Source organism: Halichoerus grypus, chromosome X, assembly GCF_964656455.1.
Source record: "Halichoerus grypus chromosome X, mHalGry1.hap1.1, whole genome shotgun sequence".
NCBI lineage: Eukaryota > Metazoa > Chordata > Mammalia > Carnivora > Phocidae > Halichoerus > Halichoerus grypus.
In genome coordinates, this window is record NC_135727.1 from 120042738 (window position 1) to 120065551 (window position 22814).

Consider the following 22814-nt stretch of genomic DNA (forward strand, 5'->3'; position numbering starts at 1 on the left):
CTTGGGCTGCGAACGTGTAACCTCTGCTCGCAAGGAATATGCAATCTAGAGGCAGAAAAGGACCAATGCATAGATAAAATAATATAGTACAGGCAACGTAGTTTACTTAACAGTCCACCGGGGATTCAGGGAGAACTTTCTGATGCCTGAGTTTTGCAGGAAGGTAGCCTTTACCCAGGGGGAGAAGGGTGAGATTCCCAGGTGGGAATGGTAAATCGGCATAAGCAAAGGCACTGAGAAGTGAAACAATGTGGAATCGGCCAGACCCCCAAGAATTTTGGCAATCGAATTTAAAGGGAAGTTCCAGAGTATCAAGGAACACAGCGTAGAGATGGGCTGGGCCTGGGTTATGTAGACGGGCCTAGTAAACCATGCTCAGAGGCTCTAATTATGTTCTGTAGCCAACAGGGAACCATCGAAAAGCTTTTAAGTTGAGGTTTCTTGTCATATTTGTGTTTTAGGTAAATTACTCTGGTTTGCAATATAAAGGATGAAGCTGGACTATCACAGTCTAGATGAGCAATTAAACTGGGGCAGTGAGAGTAGGATTGAGAAAGTAAAATCAGCCCTGCTAATAATCACACTGTGATGTACATATACAAGGGCAGAGACAAGACCAAGAACAAAAAATGCTTCTCTTGAGGACATGCTGCGGCTGCAAAATGATTAACAATCCCCATCTTTCGAGGAAGATTGGATAACTTCCCTGGCCTAGCTTTGTTCCTCTCTCCTCCAAATCAAAATCACTGAGGTACCCAATTACTAAACTGCCCCTGCTTCTAGTCCATCCTTGGAATCATTCAGCAGACGCCCAAAGTGCATAAAGCCTTGCCCTATTCCCTCTTGCAGAGACACTTGGAATAATACACCTCCAAGTTGACCTTGTCCAGCTCAGTGCATCAGTAATTAGTGTCATAAACTTTGAAGTTGAAAATTTGAGTCAACAACGGGTCTCTTGTGTTAAGTTTGAGAAAAATTCGCAAAATGTCTAAACCCCTCAAGTCCTGTTTTTCAAAGGAAAAGACTCGCTGAATACTTACTATGTGCAAGGGCAGTGCTAGCTGCTGTAATTCATGATGCCTGCACCTGTAATATCAGATACTTTTTTAATCAGTTGTATAAATATAGATTTGCATGTACTTTTCATATTAATATACATTAAGTATTTTATTTCACTATCTTAGGTAATAACTGTAATCTGGAAAATATATAAAGCCCAACGGGGTTACTGGTTACTTGAGGCCCTTGCCTGTGGACTGCGAGAATCGTCTAGATACATTTTTGCGATGTATACAAATATCAAATCATTACAATGTATACCTAAAACTAATGTGTCAGTTATACGTCAAAGGAAAAAAAAAAAGAAATGTCTGAAGATTTGCCTGCATAATCTGGATGGCAAACATTATAATGCAGTACTACTGTGTGATTTCAGTGCTTCCATCTGCATTTATAACTAATATATAATTTTAGTTATATATTAGTTTAGTTTCTTCCTCTCTTGGAAGAAAACAGGTTAAGTAAACAAAGGTAGCTGAGATCGCTAAGGGGGCGGGGGAGGGGCGGGGGGAGACAGACACCAAGGGCATCAATAACTCCAAGGGGAGTTATTAACAATAATAGATAAACCCAAGCCTTGGCTCTCTGATCTTGAGTAAACTCCTTAATGTCTAGTCCTCAGTTTTCTCATCTGTATAAATCAAGGTAGTGATAATAGTTCCCAAGTGCGTACTATATGTTGGCATAGTGCCTGACAACAGTGTTTCTGACATGTTAGCTGTTGTATCATCATCACTGATGTGAAAACTCCCTTACCTCCTCAAGAGTGGGTTGGTACTTGTCCTGCATATGTTCCTAGCACAAGTATTTCACCTTTGTAACACCTATCACACGATATTATACTTTGTTGCCTTCACAAAGCTGCTTCTTGCAATAAATTTTAAATTCCTTGAAGGTGGAGACTTAGTTACAGCCCCTGACTAGAGAATGCCCTGAGTGGCAAAAACTGTAGCTGTGCAAATCACCAATTTTGCTGGTTCCTGTGACCAGGAAAATCGTAGAGAATCATTGAGAATTGCTACCATTCTGAAAGTGTGACTGGGTTGCTGTAACATTTCTTATGAGTTAGACCAGACTTTCCTGTCAGAACACTAAGTAAGAATGTCTTCTAGGAAGGGCACCTGGGTCACTTGGTTGAGTGTCTAACTCTTGATTTTGGCTCAGGTCATGGTCTCAGGGTTATGAGATTGAGCCCCACGTTGGGGGCTCCACACTCAGCGGGGAGCCTGCTTGGGATTTTCTCCCTCTGGCCCTCCCCCTGCTTGCACACACGCTCTCTCTCTAAAATAAATAAATAAATCTAAAAAAAAAAAAAAAGAATGCCTTCTAAGAAGATGCTCCCAATTAAAAAAGGATACAGACTTAGATTTTATTTTATTATGATTTACAAATGAATGTAAATCTCCTTTTATAGGCATTAGACATTTATCCTCAACAATTAACCACTGAATTCATTTTCATGAACAAGCTTGAACTGCTCAAATTAACTTCATTACATAAGTTATTCTAAAAGCCAATTTCATCTCAAATTATACCTACCCACATTTGAATTCAATAAATCATTAGATAAAAATAAAGTATGTAAAAATTTTAATGCAAAGATACATTGTACTATGATATCCTAATAAATAGAACAATGTAATCTTTACTCTGCAACATAACATTTTTCTTGGTTCCTGACATACACCATCTACTTATTCTCAGGTATGTACATTTTAGTTTATCCCCCCTCTATGGGAAAATGTCTAAATTTTAATTTTACATCATCAGTAGAAAATGGAAAATAAAATGACCAAAGAATGACCCATAAATGTATCCCACATTTATTGCAAGCATAAAGGGAGAGCAAGAAAAAAAATGTCTACTCTCTGAAAGCCAGACTGGGACTCTTTGAATTAATTTGTTTTTTTTCTTGCTCTAGTAGGACTATGGTACTAGGATTCACTGAATGGTCAGTGCAGAAATTCTCAGGAAAGGATATTTCATTTCTCACCTACCATTAATTTCAGGATTAGTCACCAGATTTATTCAGGGACATACCATGGGGTCTCAAGTCCTCTCCAACCGTCATTGCTATACCAAGGGCTTTATATATTTTCCAGATTACAGTTATTACCTAAGATAGTGAAATAAAATACTTAATGTATATTAATATGAAAAGTACATGCAAATCTATATTTATACAACTGATTAAAAGAGGAAAGAACTGGGGTGCCTGGGTGGCTCAGTCGGTTAAGTGTCTGCCTTCAGCTCAGGTCATGATCCTGGGGTCCTGGGATCGAGCCCCACATTGGGCTCCCTGCTCAGCGGGGAGTCTGCTTCCCTCTCTCCTTCTGCCCCCCACCCCAGCTCATGCTCTCTCTTGCTCTCTCAAATAAATAAAATCTTAAAAAAAAAAAAGAGGAAAGAACTATGCATCAATAATGTTTATTACTTGATTCTTTTGTTTGGTGGTAAGCGCTAAGCAACACAACTACTGGTGGTTTGAGAAGAAATGCTGGCAGAGTCGATATCCCCACCTAGAACCCAAACCAAAGTACCATTTCTGAAGAGTGGTTGAACTCAAAAAGTGGGAATCAGAATGTACACAGGGATGACAAGTGTCTTAGTCTGTTTGGGCTGCCATAACAATGTACCATAGACTGGGGAGCTTACAAACAACAGGAATTTATTTCTCACAGTTCTGGAGCCTGGAAGTCCAAGATCAAGGTGCCAGCAGATTCAGTATCTGGTGAGAACTTCCTCACTGGCTCTTTGATGGCCATCTTCTTGCTGTATCCTCACATGGCTGAAGAAGTGAGAGAACTCTCTGGGGTCTCTTTTATAAGGGCACTAACCCCATCATGAGGCACCACCCTTATGACCTAATCACCTCCCAAAGGCCCCACCTCCTAATACCATCACACTGGGGGTTAGGTTTCAACATATGAATGGGGGGGCCATAAACATTCAGTTCCTAATAAGAATGCATTACTATTTACATGTAAAGTAGCCAGTATTGTTTAGATGTACTCATTATATGATTAAAATTAGAGCCTATTCGCTTAAATAAACTATATCCATTTTTGATCAGTAACATTTTATAGGAAAGAATTTAACCAATAAAGTTGAATTAAAAAGACAATAAAACATTAAGTAGAATAGGTATCAAGTAAATAATGTTGGTTCTTCTAGTGACACAGAAAAATACCTAAAGTGATTACAGTACTGTAATTTTGCTAATACTGCACCAAAAGAAATGTGTCCCTCGGTGAGCAAGGGAAAGACATCTTCCCCAGTTTTTTTGAGGGGGATGCCTGCTTTTAGAATAGCCAACTTTACCCTAGCCCACGTAGCTCTGGAAAGGAGAAAAGGACTGGCAGCTTGCCCTATTGGAATGTCAGCAGATTGTGCACTGATCTGACAGAAAGAGGTGAGCTGAGGAGTGGGTGGTTTTTGTTTTCATGCTTTTCTAATAAATCTGTTAGGAGTTTTCCAGTCACTTTCCGATCTACATGGTAAAGGATGTCCCACTAATTTTAGAGATATTGTACATATTAAAAAAAAAAACTAATAGGAAGAAAAAGCCATTCAACAAATATTAATATTGTAAAGGAAGTGTTTTATTATAATATTTAATGAAGATGAGCAGCAATGTTAATACAAAATTCTTTCTCAAGCCCTCTGACAGACCTCAAGCCCATTTTCCCCCTTCAAGTTTAGGAAGGTACAAGTAAAACACTTTTGGAGGCACAAAAGACAAAAAGTTTCTTGTTAGGGTGTATAGTAGCCCCGGAATCTGCAGCACCCCTTTGGAGATCATATGGTTAAGGTGGAACCACACCTCCCCAAGGCAGTTTCCATAACCTCTATGGAGAAGGTGACCAAGAATTTATCATGCAAACCAGGACATGATTGAGAGTGGGAGGATGCTGTTAATAATCACACCAGAACACCAGGTGCAAGTGAATCATGAGTGGCAAACCGGGACACACCCAATAAATACATCTTTGTAGCTCTAAGATTTAAGGGCAAATCAGGCATTGGTACGTTGGTTCTCACTCCAATTTGGAAGACTCATTGCAAGAGAATTGTGCATGAGGAGTTTGCAAGAGGCCTGGGAGGGAAGCCTATGTGCTCTGGAAAATGTGTATCTTGTGTGTTTACCCTTTTAAATAAAGGTAACTATGGTTTGAACAGATCAATTATATACAGTTAACATAAACTCCCCCCCCCATTTATCTTTTTAAGAATTTTATTCATTTTCTTCCCAGAGAAGGCGTGCATTTTAGAAGCAAATGCCTTCGCCCCCTCCCTTTTTTAAGAGCAGATATCCCCCCAAACTTACACAGACAACTCCAACCTTATTTGTTTCCTACTGAATGTATTATTTATTTTTAATTGTGGTAAAAGACACATAAAATTTACCATCTTAACCTTTTCCAGTGTACAGTTCAGTAGTGTTAAGTCTACTCATCCAACCTTACCTTGCAGATCAGATGATTAGCATACTAATGAAAGAAATACTACTAGTAAATGCAATATGAGTTTGAACACAGGCTTATAGGCAACTAGAAACATTCCAAGATATTTACAAGCAAAGGCAACAATGGCATGGATTCCTCAGAATATGTAGAATTCTCTAGATTTTTAGCCTGTTAAGTTTCTCTCCTTATTACTGTAGCAAAAGTCTTCTAAACCACTGTTTAAATTGGGAAGTTTATGTTGAGCACCTGCCTTGCAAAGAACCTCAAGTTCAGACAGTTTTCAAGGGAAGTCAAGATAGTTCTGTCATTGTGGAAAACATATTTTATGAAAGCGTACAAACAATGCAAAATAACACTATAAACTATAGACTGTTATATTACTAGTCTTTCGAAAAAGATTTCTGTAAATATGTCATGAAAGAATTTTAAATTCTAGGCACTTCAGGCATTTTCTTTAAAATGTTCTGCATATGCTTTCTATATGATCAAGTCCTGAAGTAATATATCTAATCTTCAGAAGTGCAAAAGGATTCCCAGTTATAAGTAAAATCTTGTTTTCTCTGAACTACAAAATATTTTTTCTATACCATAAATTGATAGTAAGCATATCATGTACTAGGAATGACAACTGAAGATCAGGGCAAATACTGAGAAGGCCTCATAAAAGAATATACATTCATGTTTTAAAATAAAATATACCTAAAACCATGGCCAATGTTCAGCGAGCCAGGAAGTACCAGTTTGGGCCCTAGGGTTGTTTCTGAAAGGCCTGCCTTCTGGATGGTGTCTGTGCCTTTCTAGTTGTTAAATATTTTGATTACCATCCCTACTTATAACTCTACAGAGCTACTAATAAACATAAAAGGGCAGCGCAGAAATATCAGACATAAAAAGACATTACAATTACCAACAGGTTGCTGTAAGGAGAAACTCCCGTCTTGTGCTGCTACTTCAGCGTTAGATGTCATTATCAATAAAATTAAGAACTTGTTTACCAAAGAGCTTTCCTCAAAGACTGACGAAGCACTGCCACACCAAGAAATGCATATCTATAATTATTATTAAATGCAGGTGTTTAGAATAGTCCAGTTAGCAATTTTTAAAAAGCTAGTATTTATTAAAGCAAAGTACTGCTTAGAGATGAGCACCTTAGGGGGTCACTTGGCTAGTTGAAGGCTGGGGTTTCGCTTGTATATTCAGTACATAATCATGACGGAAGGAAGAGCGGACAGTGCGATTCATTAGGGGCTGAAGGGGGCGGAAATTGTCCACCATTCTTTTCTCTTTCTCCCCCTCTGAAGTGAAAAGCAGGGTCCGAAACTGTTCAAGCTAGAAATAGAAGTAGGAAGCATAAATAATTTCAACAGAGTAACAGCTTAACTTTCATTTTTACAATTCTGAAACATTCTTCCACAACTAGATACAGTACAACTTCTTTCTGGGTAGGAATGCCTTTCACTGCTAGATAGGGATTAAAATGTGTAGGGAGGAGAGTGAGAGGAGGTGGTAAAGCCAATGTGGTACTTGGAATCTGAAGACTGGGGGTCAAAGGCCCTGTCCCCCACATATTGGCCACTTGCCAAGGACAAGTTACTTCATCTTTGATTCTAGGAACCTCATCTTCATTTTTTTAAAGATTTTATTTATTTATTTGAGAGAGAGAAAGAGAGAGCAAGCACAAGTAAGGGGGAGCAGCAGTGGGAGAGGGAGAAGCAGGCTCCCCGCAGAGCAGGGAGCCCAACGCCGGACTCGATCCCAGGACCCCGGGATCATGACCTGAGCCGAAGGCAGACGCTTAATCGACTGAGCCACCCAGGTGCCCCTAGGAACCTCATCTTGGAATGGGCAAAATAACTAGCCTACAGGATAATACAGGGAAGACCTGATGCATATAGTAATGGTGCTGAAAACGTTTTATTTTTTCAAAATGTAACTAAATCATTAACATAAACAATGTATTCTTCATTGCTCACTGTACCTGGGCATTGTGGGGAAGGCAGTGTATGTGGATATCTTTTTAACAGGCAGTGGGATACCTACCCCCTGCCATCACTGTCCAAAAGAATTTGCTGTGATGATAGAAATGTCCTCTGCATGATTCATTATGGTAGCCACAAACCACATATGGCTACTGAGTGCTTGAAATGTGGCCAGTGCAACTAAGGAACTGAATTTTTCTGTATTTATTTATTTTTAATTTTCTTAAGTTTATTTATTTATTTTTTAGTAATTGCTACATCCATCGTGGGGCTCAAGCTCACAACCCCGAGATCAAGACATGCATGCTCTATTGACTGAGCCAGGAAGGCGCCCTGTAACTGAATTTTTAAATTAATTTTTATTTTAATGTGTATATATATATATTTTTTTAAGATTTTATTTATTTATTTATTTGACAGAGAGAGACACAGCGAGAGAGGGAACACAAGCAGGGCGGGTGGGAGAGGGAGAAGCAGGCTTCCCGCGGAGCAGGGAGCCCGATGTGGGGCTCGATTCCAGGACCCTGGGGATCATGACCTGAGCCGAAGGCAGATGCCTAATGACTGAGCCACCCAGGCATCCCTGTATTTATATTTTAATTTAAATGGCCACATGTGGCTAGTGGGTAATGGATTGGACAAAAAGTACAGTACAAAAGGAGCAGCCCCAGATCAAGGGCTTGTTCTCTAACATGGCAATAGCATCACTCACCCCCTGGCTTTCTGAGCAACCGTATTTTGGAACACTTGACTTCAAGCCAGCCATAAGATCTTTTCACAACATTTCTCCTTACTCAATCAGGCACACTGCAACTATGGAGAGGACAGCCTGGGGCACAGTAGGCAAGCATGTTTGGATCAAAGACTTCAGGTCAAGTAGAGCTGCAAAGGCAGGACTGTGACCAGGGACAAGTGCCAAACATAGTGACCATACTTGCAAATTATACATATACCCTCATAAATTAAGAACATGTCCAAGTAGTTAAGATTTATTTTTATTCAGCTAATTGCAAAAGATTAGAAATAACTCAAGTATCATTAATAAGTTACATTAGGGGTGCCTGGGTGGCTCAGTCGGTTAAGCGTCTGCTTCAGCTCAGCTCATGATCCAAGGGTCCTGGGGTCGAGCCCTACATCGGGCTCCCTGTTCAGCGGGAAGTCTGCCTCTCCCTCTCGATCTGCCTCTCCCCCTGCTCATGCTCTCTCTCCCCCTCTCTCTATCTCAAATAAATAAATAAAATCTTTAAAAATAATAACAAGTTACATTAGATCTATAAAATGGACTAGTACATTGCCATAAAAAATACTGAAGATAATGCTTATTATCTATAAAATGTTCTACATATCACTGAGTGAAAAGAGGAACAAAATGGTAGGTACAGAATGATTCCATTTGGTTAAGAAACTTATGTATATTTATGCAGATAAAAGACCAAAAGGATTTATGTGTATCTGTATAGATAAAAAACCAGAAGGATTTACCCAGTGACTGACACTGATTATAGGTGACTGGGATTATAGATGACAGCTAACATTTTTTTTCTCAATGAATTTTCTGTGTTGAGATTTCATTTGAAAACTCCTCACATGGGCCACTGACCCTCTGATTTATTGATTTTACTGATTTATTTTTCAGTGTTATATCAGTTTTTAAATATGAAGGATAGATGCAGACTAAATGTATAGGCCACCAAGCCCAGGCTTATGGACAGTTAAGCTCTCTATTTTTTGTAATTTGTTTTTGGTGGTTTTTATCACACAGATTTAAAAAAAAAAATTTTGTGGTCTAACTTACTAGTTACTTTCTTTAGGACTTCTGGGTTTGATAAAATGTTAGAAAAGTTTCCTCCATTTGGAGGTATAAAAGATTTCTCTATGCTTGTCCTAGCACTTTTATGGTGGTGTTTTTAACATTTAATATATCTGGAATATATTCTTGTGTGAGGTCTGAATGGTGGATCTAACTTTTCTCCCCCCAATGTCTGCCCAGTTGTCCCCCAACAGCATTTACTGAGGAATCTCATCCCTACCGCCCCCAACTGAGATGAGATGCTACCTTTATCACAAACTAAATTCTCATATGTACTTGGCCATATTCCTGAACTTACCACTTCTGACCACTCTTCACTTGTGTGCCAGTACCACACTATTTCATTATTGAGGCTTTATAACTTTGTGGATCTAATCATCTCTCATTTTTTCTTTCAGAATTTTCCCTATTTATGCCTGTTTGTTTTTCTGTGTGATTTTAGAAGTAGCACATCTATCTAAAAATCCTATTGGCACAGTAAATGGACCACATCAAATTTAGGGAGAATAAACAATTAATGGAGAATAACAACTGAAAGAGAGTTGACATCAAGGTGTTTTTATGCTGTCTTCTGATTAATAGCGTGGTATGAATTTTATGAATTCTCTTATGTCCTTCAGGGATGTTTTAAGTTTACATGTTAAATTTTCTTGATAGGCTTACTCTAAGGTATTTTATATTTTTGTTTCCATTATAAACAGTGTTCATTCTTCTATTATAACTTTATATCATTATATCCTTTAACTGATTATGATTTATATATGTTAAATATATTGATTTTTATAAATTAATATTATACTCCACTAATTACTGAATTACCTTAGTTTTGAAGTAGTTTTTTATTGTTTCTCTAATTTGTTTTTTCTTTTTTGGGCTAATCATATTGGATACTTCAGGAACATAATACAAAATTGTATATGGTAATAATCTTTCTCTATTAGGCATACTATTTATTTTTGAACTGAGAGCAATCCCTTTTATCAAGTTAGGGAACTCTCCATTCATTTCTATTTTATTTAAAAATTTACGAAATTGAGGGGTCCCTGGGTGGCACAGTGGGTTGAGCATCCAACTCTTGGTTTTGGCTCAGGTCATAATCTTAGGGTCATGGGGTCAAGCCCTGCTTCAGGCTCCAAGTACCGAGCTCAGTGAGGAGCCTGCTGAAGTTTTTCTCTACCTCTCCCTCTGCCCCTCCCTGTGTGCTTGCTCTCTCTCTAAAATAAAAAAACCTGGGGGGCCTGGGTGGCTCATCGGTTAAGTGCCTGCCTCTGGCTCAGGTCATGATCTCGGGGTCCTGGGATCGAGCCCCCCATCGGGCTCTCTGCTCAACAGGGAACCTGCTTCTCCCTCTCCCTCTACCTGTGGCTCTGCCTACTTGTGCTCTCTCTCTGTGTCAAATAAATAAATAAAATCTTTAAAAAAATAAAATAAACCTTAAAAAATTTTTATTTTTATTTTATTATTATTATTTTTAAGATTTTATTTATTTATTTGACAGAGAGAGACAGCTAGAGAGGGCACACAAGCAGGGGGAGTGGGAGAGGGAGAAGCAGGCTACCCGCCGAGCAGGGAGCCCGATGTGGGGCTCGATCCCAGGACCCTGGGATCATGACCTGAGCCGAAGGCAGACGCTCAATGACTGAGCCACCCATGTGCCCCACAAACCTTAAAAAAATTTTAAAACTGAATAGTGAATTTTGCTAATGCCTTTTAACAATATATGGAAATGGTTATATGATTTTTTTTTTTTAAGATTTTATTTATTTTTTAACAGAGAGAGAGACAGCGAGAGAGGGAACACAAGCAGGGAGAGCGGGAGAGGGAGAAGCAGGCCTCCCGCCGAGCAGGGAGTCCGATGTAGGACTCGATCCCAGGACCCTGGGATCATGACCTGAGCCGAAGGCAGACGCCCAATGACTGAGCCACCCAGGCACCCTGGTTATATGATTTTTCTATGTAGATTCACTGATATGATGAATTATATTAATATCATTCCTAATAATGAACCATCCTTACTTTGCTGGAATATACACTATTTGGTTGAAGTGTATTATTTCTTCTAATGTACTGCTAGCTTCTATTTCTCATATATTATTTTTGCTTTCTTTAAAATATATTCTTCAGAGGGGTGCCTGGGTGGCACAGTTGGTTAAGCATCGGACTCTTGGTTTCGGCTCAGGTCACGATCTCAGGGTCATGGGATTGAGCCCCATATGAGGCTCTGTGCTAAGCATGGAGCCTACTTAAGACTCTCTCTCTCCCTCTCCCTCTGCTCCTACTGCTCATGCTCTTTCTCTCTCTCTCTCTCCCTCTCTAAAATAAATAAATAAATCTTTAAAAAAATTAAATATATTTTTCAATCTTTAGTTTATCTTTATTTTTTGGTCCAATATTTGATGGATGTTGGTATCTGTTATCCTGACTTCATAAAAAAGATTTTGGAAGCTTTTGCTCTTGTGAAAATGCTTTGTAATTAATAAAAAGCCCATAAAGCAAGCATATACAAATATTACTGTAGTTTAGTTCAATTATGAATTAAACAGGATTTTGTTCGTTGACATAGTAATCACCACTTAAACTTACTTTTAAAGAGAAAATAAACTCCAAGTTCAAAACATCTGACTTAGAATTTCTGGACAGACATTGTTGGATTCTGTCTTTATCCTGAGGTTCCAGAGCAAAATTTCCTTATGGATTTTAAAGGGTTTTGAGCACATCCATTTCCAGCCTTCATTCTTCCCTTTAAAAGGGTCTTGTTTATATAGAGATTCATATTTATATATAAAATACACAATGCATAAGACATATGTCATTGCCAAATATGGAAGTAAAAAGCTTGTTTCCTAAATTTTAACTCTTCTCTCTAGTTGACTTGAAGCATTCCCTAATTTATATCCAAATTTTAAGACAAGATATTAGCACATTTTAATAAAAATGTATAAGCATTACAGGATGTTAACAACTGATGCCAAAGTCGGAGGCCAGCCTTGTTTTAAAGGGGCAGGCTAGCATTTCCTCAGACAGAAATGTGGGAAGAACATACCTGATCATGATCAACCTCTACGGGCTGCTTCTTAATGATCCAGGTGACGGACTCGGAGAGTGGCGGGGTAGTCAGGGACCCTGAGTAGGTCCAGTAATCTGGGCAGGCAGGCATTAGGCAGGAAGGATCAAATGACTCAAATTCCACAAGGGTGTCCTGGCCAAGAGAAGAGGTCACCAAAGTTATCATTTCGTGGTGAAAATCACTCAGGAATCAGATGATGAAGTGATGAATCTAGGGGTGTCTGGGGACCAGCAATGGTCTAGAGGATCTCTGGGTACCTTAGGACAGAATCACGCCCATGCCTTGTTCCTGTAATTAACTATGTAGTTCTGATACTCCTCCATGGGAACATAGCACAAACCACTTCCTCCCTCCATTCTAGTGAGTTTACTGCAGGTGGTCTCCTCTGAACTCTTTGGGAGGCATCAGGCAGCAGCTGGTGCATGAACAAGGAGACTTCTCTCTTTCAAGAGAAACCAACAGAATCCTCCTTTCTAAAACACAATGCAAATTTGGGGGAGCTAGGCTCCTGGACTAAAAGGGGAGACAGAAGAGAGGGAAGGGAAAAGAGGGAGATAGACAGGGAGAGAGAGGGAAAGAGGCGGTGGGGAGAGAGACCGAGGTGGGGAGGAGAGGGGGAGAGGGAGAGAGGGAGAGAGGGAGGGAGGGAGGGAGGGAGGGAGAGAGAGAGAGAAGATGCGGACCTCCAGGGAACAGCCCCTTCGGGATTCTGAATCATGAACAGTTAGTCCTGGGGCCTGGACAAAGGTATCCATTCTGAAGGATACAGGTCATTGTTCTTTACAGGCCAAACCACATTTCTGTCAAACGCTTCTCTGCTCCCTGCCCATGGGATGGGAGGTCGAGTCAACAGGGCTGCTCTGAGTGTTTCCACAGGGACTCAGAAGGAGCAGAGGAGGGGACAGCACTGGGTTCCCGAGTCCCCGAGTGCTAGGGCAGGGCAGCAAAACCAAAGTGGTCAGCACGTACCCACAGAACCACTTCTGTCCCCTGCAAGGTGTCCCAGGGCCGGGAGCTCTCAACACACACATATGAAGTGGCAAGTGCTCTTCCACAACTCGCAACATGCCTTGTGAGTGTCTCCACTCTGAGATTAAACATAACATGTATTTCAAGTGACTTAGGGAAAAATAGTACTACCTTATGCTTGATCGATGGCAAAGTATCCACCAATTTCTGTAGCTCTTTGTGATGTTTGCCTAGCTAAAGGAGCAGCAATGAGAAAATATTAAAAACAACTGACATCTCACTTTTGAAACATGACAGAATGTGAATTAAAATTAGTCACCTGGTGATTACATAAAAACAAACCAATCACACGACTTATACTACACTTAAACTGGTAATTTAGATCACTAAAAACGTCACTGAATTCAATTAGATACAGAACAAATGAGCAGGCTGTTTGCTGACAGGGTCTGCGTGCCTGCAGGAAACGTGCCCCTGCTCCACTTAAATAGCAGTCCTTATGCTGAGATTTTAATTAATTAAAATTAAAAATTTTTCAAGAGCTCATTTGCCACATGTGGCTTGTGACTACTCTACTGGACTGTGCATTTTTATACCATTTGAAATATATTCATAGCAATCTTGTATTTTAACCACTGTTTATTTTTTTTCTTTCCTGTTTTCTTAAGTTGAAGTGTAGTTGACACAGAGTATTACTTTAGTTTCAGGTGTACAACATTCCACAAGCCAGTCATTGTTTCTTTTTAATCCCAATACACTTAGATCTTAATATTACAATGTCGTATCTTTTCATCCTAGGATACAATACATCATTTAAAGTTGGTCAGACTTTCTTACCTTTAAAAATACTCCGATCACAGCCAAACCATGTTCTTCCAATGCTGCATCCTCAAAGTTTTCAAATTTGACTGCATTCCAATGCACCAAATGCAGCTGAAACACCATTAAAAGCTGGTTTGACACATGACCACATAGGATCGCTCCAAAACAAACAGCTTTACTCAACACGGTATTTTAACATGGTTCCTCACCCAAAATAAAGCCGCTGAGAAAAGCATACACCAATCTGGTGCAAAATGAGATAGAAATAAATAGGAAGAATTGCATGCAGGAGCAGTAATTGGTATTACTTCTTTTTTTAAAAAAAGATTTATTTATTTATCTTGGGGGGGAGGGGCCGAGAGAGAGAGAGAGAGAGGGACTCTCAAGCAGACTCCACATGGAGGGTAGAGCCCAATGCGGGACTCGATCCCAGGACTCTGAGATCATGACCTGAGCCGAAATCAAGAGTCAGCCACTCAACTGACTGAGCCACCCAGGCACTCCTAATATTACTTCTGAATAGAGGGATTTGTTCAGAGAAAAATAAAAAAAAATACAACAAGGTAATATTTCAGTAAGGGAGCAACATCTGTGCATTCCCATACTGATTTGCATGAATCCATCATATCCAAAATCTATTTGCATCCTAAGGAGAAAGGTTTATATTGAGAGAAATAGATTCTCTCCACGGGAATTAGACAAGAGTTGAAGACAAATTTCTTTGAGGGATAACCACTTAAAATGTGCTGCTTTTTAAGGTGACATCTAAAACTAAATTAGGGGAAAAATTGTAAGAAGAAATTCTACTTCCTTATGCCTTCCCTATACCTCCCTACTAATTATTTCTTGTCCATCATTCACGAATGCATCATCACCCAGCCTCCCAAGTAGACCCTCAAGGTCACGGTTCACTTGTTCCTCTCCTCTCCTGAAGTGGACCCTGCCTCCAAGTCCTGTTCCTTTTTATTTCAGAAGTGCCTGTTAAATCTTGCTCTTTTCCTCTATTTCTATCGCCACAGCCTTCCTTGAGGCTCCTACCAATTCTCACTTGGATTAATTCAACCTGGTGGCCCTGCATGGTGGCCTAGGTTTTAACTTCAGGCTATAATTTGAGCCTAGCTTAGAATTCTGGAAGGATTCTGTTTTAGGATCTTACGGTTCATTTCTGCTCTATTACTTGAGATGAGGGCAGATCATCATGTTTACATGTATAAACTGGGAGTAATCACATATGCCTGAGAGAGCGCTTTAGCATTTATAGGACCCGCCCCCCTGATTTTTCCTGAGGCTATCTTAGAAACACAGCACTGTCCCCGCCTCACAGTTGTCACTGCTCCCAAGCTGCTCAACATACCTCTGCCGGGTAACATTTGCTGTCCACGGTGTGCTCGGAGCCCCAGGCATCGATGGCCCCCCAGTGAAAATGGAATTGCTTCAATCGGTAGTTGTGCTCCAGGGGTCCTCCCTCGATCACTGAAATGGCACGCCCAACAATTCAGGGGACAGTTTTTCACACCATGGAGGAATGTGGGGGGAAAGGCCAGAGCTTTGGGTGGACCTTCTACATAAACTGTCTTAAGCGGAGCCCACTTAGATATTAGATACAAGTGTATAGAAACTTGATTCCACGCAGTCAATACAGGTATAAGGGCGCGACCTGCACTCTGGAAGACACTGAGATTTAACGGCACTCCAAGCTACCTACAACTGTTAAAGGCCAAGTCTTGGCTTATTTTTATATTCTATATTTACTGTGCCCACTTTTTTTTTTTTTACAGGAACATGAAATAAGTTTAAGGGTTTTATTATCAAAGTCTTGTAAAACAATTTTAGAAACTGTACATCAACATGGCACAGACTGTAGCCTACTTTAGTTTTTACTGCACAAAAGTGAAGCTTGAAACTCCTGTAACTAAGAACCCAGCTGCCTAACTATGTTGCATTTCACATGGGATCACTGTGTGCATTAGACTACTATCGCAGTAACAGTAACAAAAGGTACTGGTTTTATACTTGAGGTCAAATAAAAAGTACATTATAAAGTAGATCTGTCTTATATGAAGGTCCATTTAAAATGCACTACCCCCCTTTTCCAACACTGAGATGAAAACAAATTAATGAAAGAGTGGGGAAATTGAAAATCAGGACAAGAGACAACTTTCTTTTACAGATGCACTCACGCAGATAGCTTTCACTGCCGTACAGGTGGGATAAATGCTTTCAGGGAAAAAAAATTCCTAAACACCTTAATGAAAAAGTATATGACTCTACTTCAAAATATGCTACTTATTCACCGCCAAAGAGAGTTTCATTTGAAATCTTGTTTCTGTAATTAAAGCCGTTAAAAAAAATGAGTGCATACATAACCTTTCAAAGTTAAACAAAAGCCACAAAAATTTAGCTATGAGGCTTAAAGGATTATCTATTTCAAATGTTCACTTTCAGATGTAACTATAAGAACGCTAATTTGTCATGTCAGCAAACAAGACCATAAGCAGATCCATTACGTTGGAGATTTTAATGACATTTAGGATATTCCTGCCACAATTAACACTCATTCCCTATATGGCTCTATTACAGCAATGAATCAAATTCTAGAAATACTGTAAGTGAACTTACTTAATAAAGGAGATCACACAACATAAACAGTCCATGCCTGCTGTGGATGCACGCTGCTTTTCATGTTTGTTATGAAGCAGCACCAGAAGACTCAAATTGCTTGGTTACCCAATCAGATTTCAGCATGTCATGAACTGGTTACTCCTGTATCACTTTGCACAAGCTTTGGGGATGTAAGTAACTAGTATCAATATCAGGAGCTATGTAACCATTTATAACTCAGAGCTGTATCCATGTGGGTTTGAGAACAAATACAGCATTAAGAAGTCAGACAAAGGAACGGCCGCTGGTGCGAGTATGCAGCTGGCTCCCCATGGAGGCAACGCGCAGCCACTCACATCTCTATCTTCTTCACGATGATCATCTCCATTCACTTCGATTCTCTCAGTGAATCACCAATTCCTTTTTCCACAGAACAATTTTTTGTTTTAGGGGAACTTGATTCTGTTGGCTTCTTCTCTTTTTTCTCTTTATCGCTATCATCCCCTTGTTCCTCTCCATCATAGTCCTGTGTAACTTTTACATCTTTTTCACTCTCTGATTTTCTTTCCTGATGATCCTTTTCCTGATCTTTCCTTTTCTTCTTCTTGCTTGTTGATTATTCTCTTTTATCTCTCCTTCTTTGTCTTTATCTTTCTTCTTCTTCTTTTTATGTCTTCTAGGGGATGGTGAGTGAGACGATTTTCTCTTAGGTGACCTAGGCTTTTTAGGAGATCTTGTGCCACTCCTACTTCGTCCTTGTCTCTCTCTGCTTGCGCTTCTGGAACGTCTGGCTGTGCTATAACTTTTTGGTGGTATTTTGGAACATTCCTTTTCTTCATCTTCTTTCTTTTTGGCCCTGGTTTTTGATGTACTCCTTTACCTTCTACCTCTCTCTCTGGAATGAAATCTTCTCTGTCTTGGACTTTTGGATCACCGCCTACTCCCTGACTTAGAATGTGATCTCCTTTTCAGTCTGCTTCTTGATTGCCTATGCCTAGAAGATGAGGGAGTCCTCCTCTTCCTAGAACATGATCTTGACCTTGAGTTACTGTGCCTGCTTTCTAATTGTGCAATAAAATGCAAATTTCTCTTAGCATATTTATCCAAACCAATCTCACAAAACTGAAATGTGGGGACAAAAGATGCTCTCTTTCTTTATGCACAGATACGTTTTTTTTCTTAAGTAAACTCTATACCTAACGCGGGGCTCGAACTCACAACCCTGAGATCAAGAGTCACATGCTCTATCAACTGAGCCAGCCGGGTGCCCCTTGTTTTTCAATTTTGGAAGATACTAGCATTTCTTTCCCTTTCACTGAAATGGAATAGGAAATTTGCAAGTGAAAAATTATCCCCCATCTCTCTTTGAACACAGTGAACAATGTGAGTCATGCACACTCTACCACTGGCCTCACCATGTTGGATAATAAATACCTTCTGTTTGTGGAGTTTTCTGAACTAGTGAAATCAATACATTAAACGCAAAATATTCAGATAAAACGAGATTTTAAAATCACCCTTCCTCAGACTTTGGGTTGTGCTGGTATTTTTTCCCTTGAATTTGCTAACACCTATTAATTAGTTCCTCTTTTCTTCCATCTAATCCAACCCTGGTGATGTCTGTCCACGGTTAAACCAATACAACAGCACAAAACCCACCCATCTCATCTATCTTAGTGATCTTTAGTGCTTCTTGCATCACTAGTTGAATTTTATGTACGACAACAGCAACCCCAAGGACCAAATACATTGGCTATGTCATGCAGTGGTCTGCTATGTATCTTACTGCCTTTTGAAAATATTTTACATAATTTCTTCTTTAAAAAAAGTTTTTGAAAGGGGCGCCTGGGTGGCTCAGTTGTTAAAGCGTCTGCCTTCGGCTCAGGTCATGATCCCAGGGTCCTGGGATCGAGCCCCGCATCGGGCTCCCTGCTCCCCAGGAAGCCTGCTTCTCCCTCTCCCACTCCCCCTGCTTGTGTTCCCTCTCTCGCTGTGTCTCTCTCTGTAAATAAATAAAATCTTTTTAAAAAAAGTTTTTTAAAGAGGCGAGCAAAGATACCAATGAGAACTTTTCTTTGAGGGGCAGGGGAGGTGCAGAGAATAATACCACCTGATTCACTAAGTTACTAGGAGAATGGTACTAGAGCATACTGAAATAAAAATAAAATTATCTTTCCAAAACGTGTTTTTCCATGCCAGCTCCATACTGTGAGCTTGATTTTGGCAGATATTCAATCTAATGTGTTTAATGAAATTGAAGGTCTCATCCCAAGTTAAGTGAGCAAGGTGAGAGAGGAAGGCCTTCTCTCCTATCCCCAGAAAAACTGGCAACATACCCTGGACACTCACTGTGTGCCTCCTCCCAAGATAATGAGCAAGGCAGAAAGATGTTAGCATAGGGAGCTGCAGGGGGAAGGGGGCAGAACTGGTCTTCAGGTGTGTTTTGATTCACCCACACAATACTAAATACATTTTAAAGTTCATTACCAATATTTAAAGCTAGACAATTTCACATAAAAATCCACATTTGCCACTTCAGAAAGAGATGTCCTGCCCATGTTGGGCACATGCTCGCCAGGCAACAACAGGCTGGGCGGGAGAAATGGCCACTGCCTTTAGATGGTCCTGCCAGTTCTTCACAGTCACCATCACTGCCTTTTCTTCCAGACTCTCCCTGCCTGGCTCAGGCTCATTATCTCTACGGCACTGTACCTCTACCTTTGTGATCTCTGGGAGGGAAGTTAGAAACCCAGGCATCTGACTTGGGCACTTCTAGCTAGAAAAATCATTAAGTCACTACATGTAGGGGCGCCTGGGTGGCTCAGTCGGTTAAGCATCTGCCTTCAGCTCAGGTCATGATCCCAGGGGTCCTGGGATTGAGCCCGGTGTCGGGCTCCCTGCTCAGCAGGGAGTCTGCTTCTCCCTCTCCCTCTGCCCCTTACCCCCACTCATGCTCTCGCTCTCTCTCAAATAAAATCTTTTTTAGAAAAGTCTCTACATGTGCTGGGTACTATACCTATATAAATTGTACATAGGGAAGACGTGAGACAGGGACGTATTCTCCTGTTTGATGTGGTTAAGAGCATTCACTTTACAGGAAAAGGACCTCAGTTTGCATTAATGGGCTTTGTGTCATTAGCCATGTGTCCTGGCAATTTCTAAGATGACTCTCAGTGATCCCTACCTCCTGGTCTTCACACCCTTATGTAATTTCCCCTGAGTATGAGCTGGACCTTGTGACTTGCTTCTAAGGGCAAAATTGATGGGATGTCACCTTTGAGATTAGGTTACAAAAAGATGCTGGTTGCCATCTCGCTTGCCCTCTCAGACTCTTCTTACTTGCTCGCTCTGACGAAGCCAGCTGCCATGTTGTGAGCTGCCCTACGGAGAGGCCCACTTGGCAAGGAAAAGGGAGCAGCCTCTGGCCAACAGCCAGCAAAGAACTGAGGCCCTGAGAGAAACTGATTCCTGCCAACAGCCACTTGAGTGAATTTGGAAGAGGATCCTTTGCCAGAGGAGCCTGGAGATGAAATGCCAACAACAGCTGACATCTCAATCACAGCCAAGTGCGAGACCTAGAGCAAGAGTTCCCAGTAAGGTGCACCCAGATTCCCCATCTCTGGGCACGGTCTGCAGAACTCTCCGAGTATCGGCTCCTGCCTACCTCAGGATGTGCTTGTCTTCTTCCTTCTTGCACTCTACACACAGTAATACCTAATACAAGCATTGCACTTCCTTGAACCTCCACCTCCTTGTGGACTACCCAGATGTCACCTCTGCCAGGAAGCCTTCTCCCACTGGAGCCCACGTGAACACTTCCCTCACAGCACTTAGCACTCTGCATTAGCGTTGTCTCTTCAAGGGTCTGTCTACCCCCCCCCCCATTGTAAGCTCCTTAAAGGCAGCAACCGTCCCTTCTTCCTCTTTCTATTCTGGGTACCTGGCACAGTGCCTGGCACTTAGATCCTCGATGAAAGCAGGGACTAAAGAAATAGACTACAAAGTGTCTGTTGGGTTTGTTAATTGAAACATCACTGGTATCCTCAGCAAGAGCGAGGAAAAGGGTGGGGTAAGGGGGAGCAGAAGTGTAGATGAGAGAGGCAAGTATAGTCAGCAAGAAACAAGCAGAGAAGGGAGACGGAAGATAGGAAATTAGAAAGCAGAGTAGTCATAAGATGTTTCAAACAAATATATATTTATTTATTTGAGCTTGTTGACATTTTGTTCTTTTGGTTTTCTAAGGTGAGAAAGGATTAAACTTGTAAAAAATAACGTGAAGGTGAAGGAGCTAGCAGAGAAAGGGATGATGAAGGGAAAGGCGATACACAGGACCCAAACAAATGAAACTAAATGCAAGGAAATGGGCATGAAACTGTCTGGGGGTGATGGAAATGTTCTAAAATTGGACTGTTCTAATGGTTCCACCACCTTCTAAATCTGCTAAAAATCATCACATTGTTTTCTCTGAAAAAGTAAATGTGGGACCAAAATTCGGAAGAACTTCAAATGTCTGTGGAAGCGTTCTTCCTGGGTTTACCAGTGATGCCCCATAAAAGTGTAAAGTGATGCAAGATGGGGCAGGAAGCACCCTTAGGAGAACAACAGGACTCATCTCTTCCTCCCTTTGAGGCCTGGTGACATAGGCGATGAGGGTACTTATGGAGGAGGTGAAATTATTAGAGATCATTCAAGGGCATAATTTAGTGCCCTTCCCCAGAATATTTTGTATCCCTCACATGCACTCATTAAAATCACTATCTGTGTCCTATTCGGGGAAGACAAATAAGAAAACAACACCCAGCAAAGGGCGGCGGTACGAGATGCTCACATACCTTCTCTTATTATCCTTTTAATTTCGATAAGGTTGGTGGTGATGTCCCTCTTTCATTCCTGATTTTAGTAATCTGAATCTTCTCTTATTTGTGTTCTTGGTCCACCTGTCTAAGAGTTTATCAGTTTGGTTGATCTTTCTGGAGAATCAACTTTTGACTTCATTGATTTCTGCTCTGTCCTTTATTATGCCTTTCTTTGTGTCTGCTTTGGGTTTAGTTTGCTCTTCTCCTTCTAGCTCCTTAAGGTGGAAAGCTAGGTTATTGATTTGAGAAATTTCTTCTTCTCCAATATAGGCATTTTCATGTCTAATTTCCCTCTAAGCACTGCTTTTGCTGCATCCCATAAGGTTTGGTATGTTTTCTTTTTATCACATACCTTCCCCAAACCCTTTCCTTGTATATGTTATCCTGAGTTCTTTGTAAAGCACACTGCAGAAGCATTGCCTAGTTTTTTAAAATTTATAGACGGTGATATTTATTAGCTCCTTTCCTTTCTAGAATTAGAACCAATGTTCTTGCCTTTCTTCATTTCTAGGTAGTCTTTGCTCTCTTTTACTTTTTCTTTAGGTTTTATGTTCATTCACTCTTTCTTCCTCTTTGAATGCTATGAATTATTTTGCAACAGCATGGAGAAATAGCAATGAAGAATAAGCAGGAAATAGGAGGCAATCACTGAAATGTGGAAAAAGAAAGAGATAGAGAAAGTTAGGTACTTATCATAGATTAATGGTATCTTAAAGAAAATGATTATTAACGCTTAATAAAAAGAGGTTACCTATATTTTGGTCCTTCCTAACAAAACAAGCAGAAAATTAGCAACCTCTCCACAATTTTTCTTGTATGTTTTGTAAAAACAGTGTGACACTCTGACACACCTAGAGAAGGTGACGTGAAGGAATGATTTAGTTAGTTGTCTTGGGAGGTACCTCATGAGCTATTATGAGGAAAATGCAAGTCATTTGTTTTCCATCTGAGACTGCCCAAGCAAACCGGTGGAAAAGCATTCTTGAATCTATTATTCAAAAGAAAAAAAAATGACTAGAAAATAAAACAGAAAGCTATTTGCCTGGAATGATCTGGAGATTAACTCACTTGGTTAAGAAACCAATTGAACAACTTCCCACAATTTCCAGTTCAATGAAGCAATCATAGATTGGAAACACACAGTCTCTAGATCAGCAAGGTCATTAGAAGGCTAACCAATATTTA

The 22814-nt window shown here is 40.3% G+C and overlaps 1 protein-coding gene across 2 annotated transcripts in view; it reads right to left on the reverse strand.

Annotated features, from left to right (window-relative positions):
• Nucleotides 1–4639: 4639 nt before the first annotated feature.
• Nucleotides 4640–22814, reverse strand: part of CA5B (carbonic anhydrase 5B) — a 50130-nt gene continuing 31955 nt past the window's right edge. For both annotated transcript variants that reach the window (XM_078064773.1, XM_078064774.1), the window contains 5 exons: nt 15527–15645; nt 14188–14283; nt 13522–13584; nt 12358–12513; nt 4640–6854 (listed from right to left, as the gene is read on the reverse strand). In XM_078064773.1, the coding sequence (XP_077920899.1) occupies nt 6675–6854; nt 12358–12513; nt 13522–13584; nt 14188–14283; nt 15527–15645 (614 nt within the window). In that variant the 3' untranslated portion in view covers nt 4640–6674. The remainder of the gene's footprint in view (nt 6855–12357; nt 12514–13521; nt 13585–14187; nt 14284–15526; nt 15646–22814) is intronic.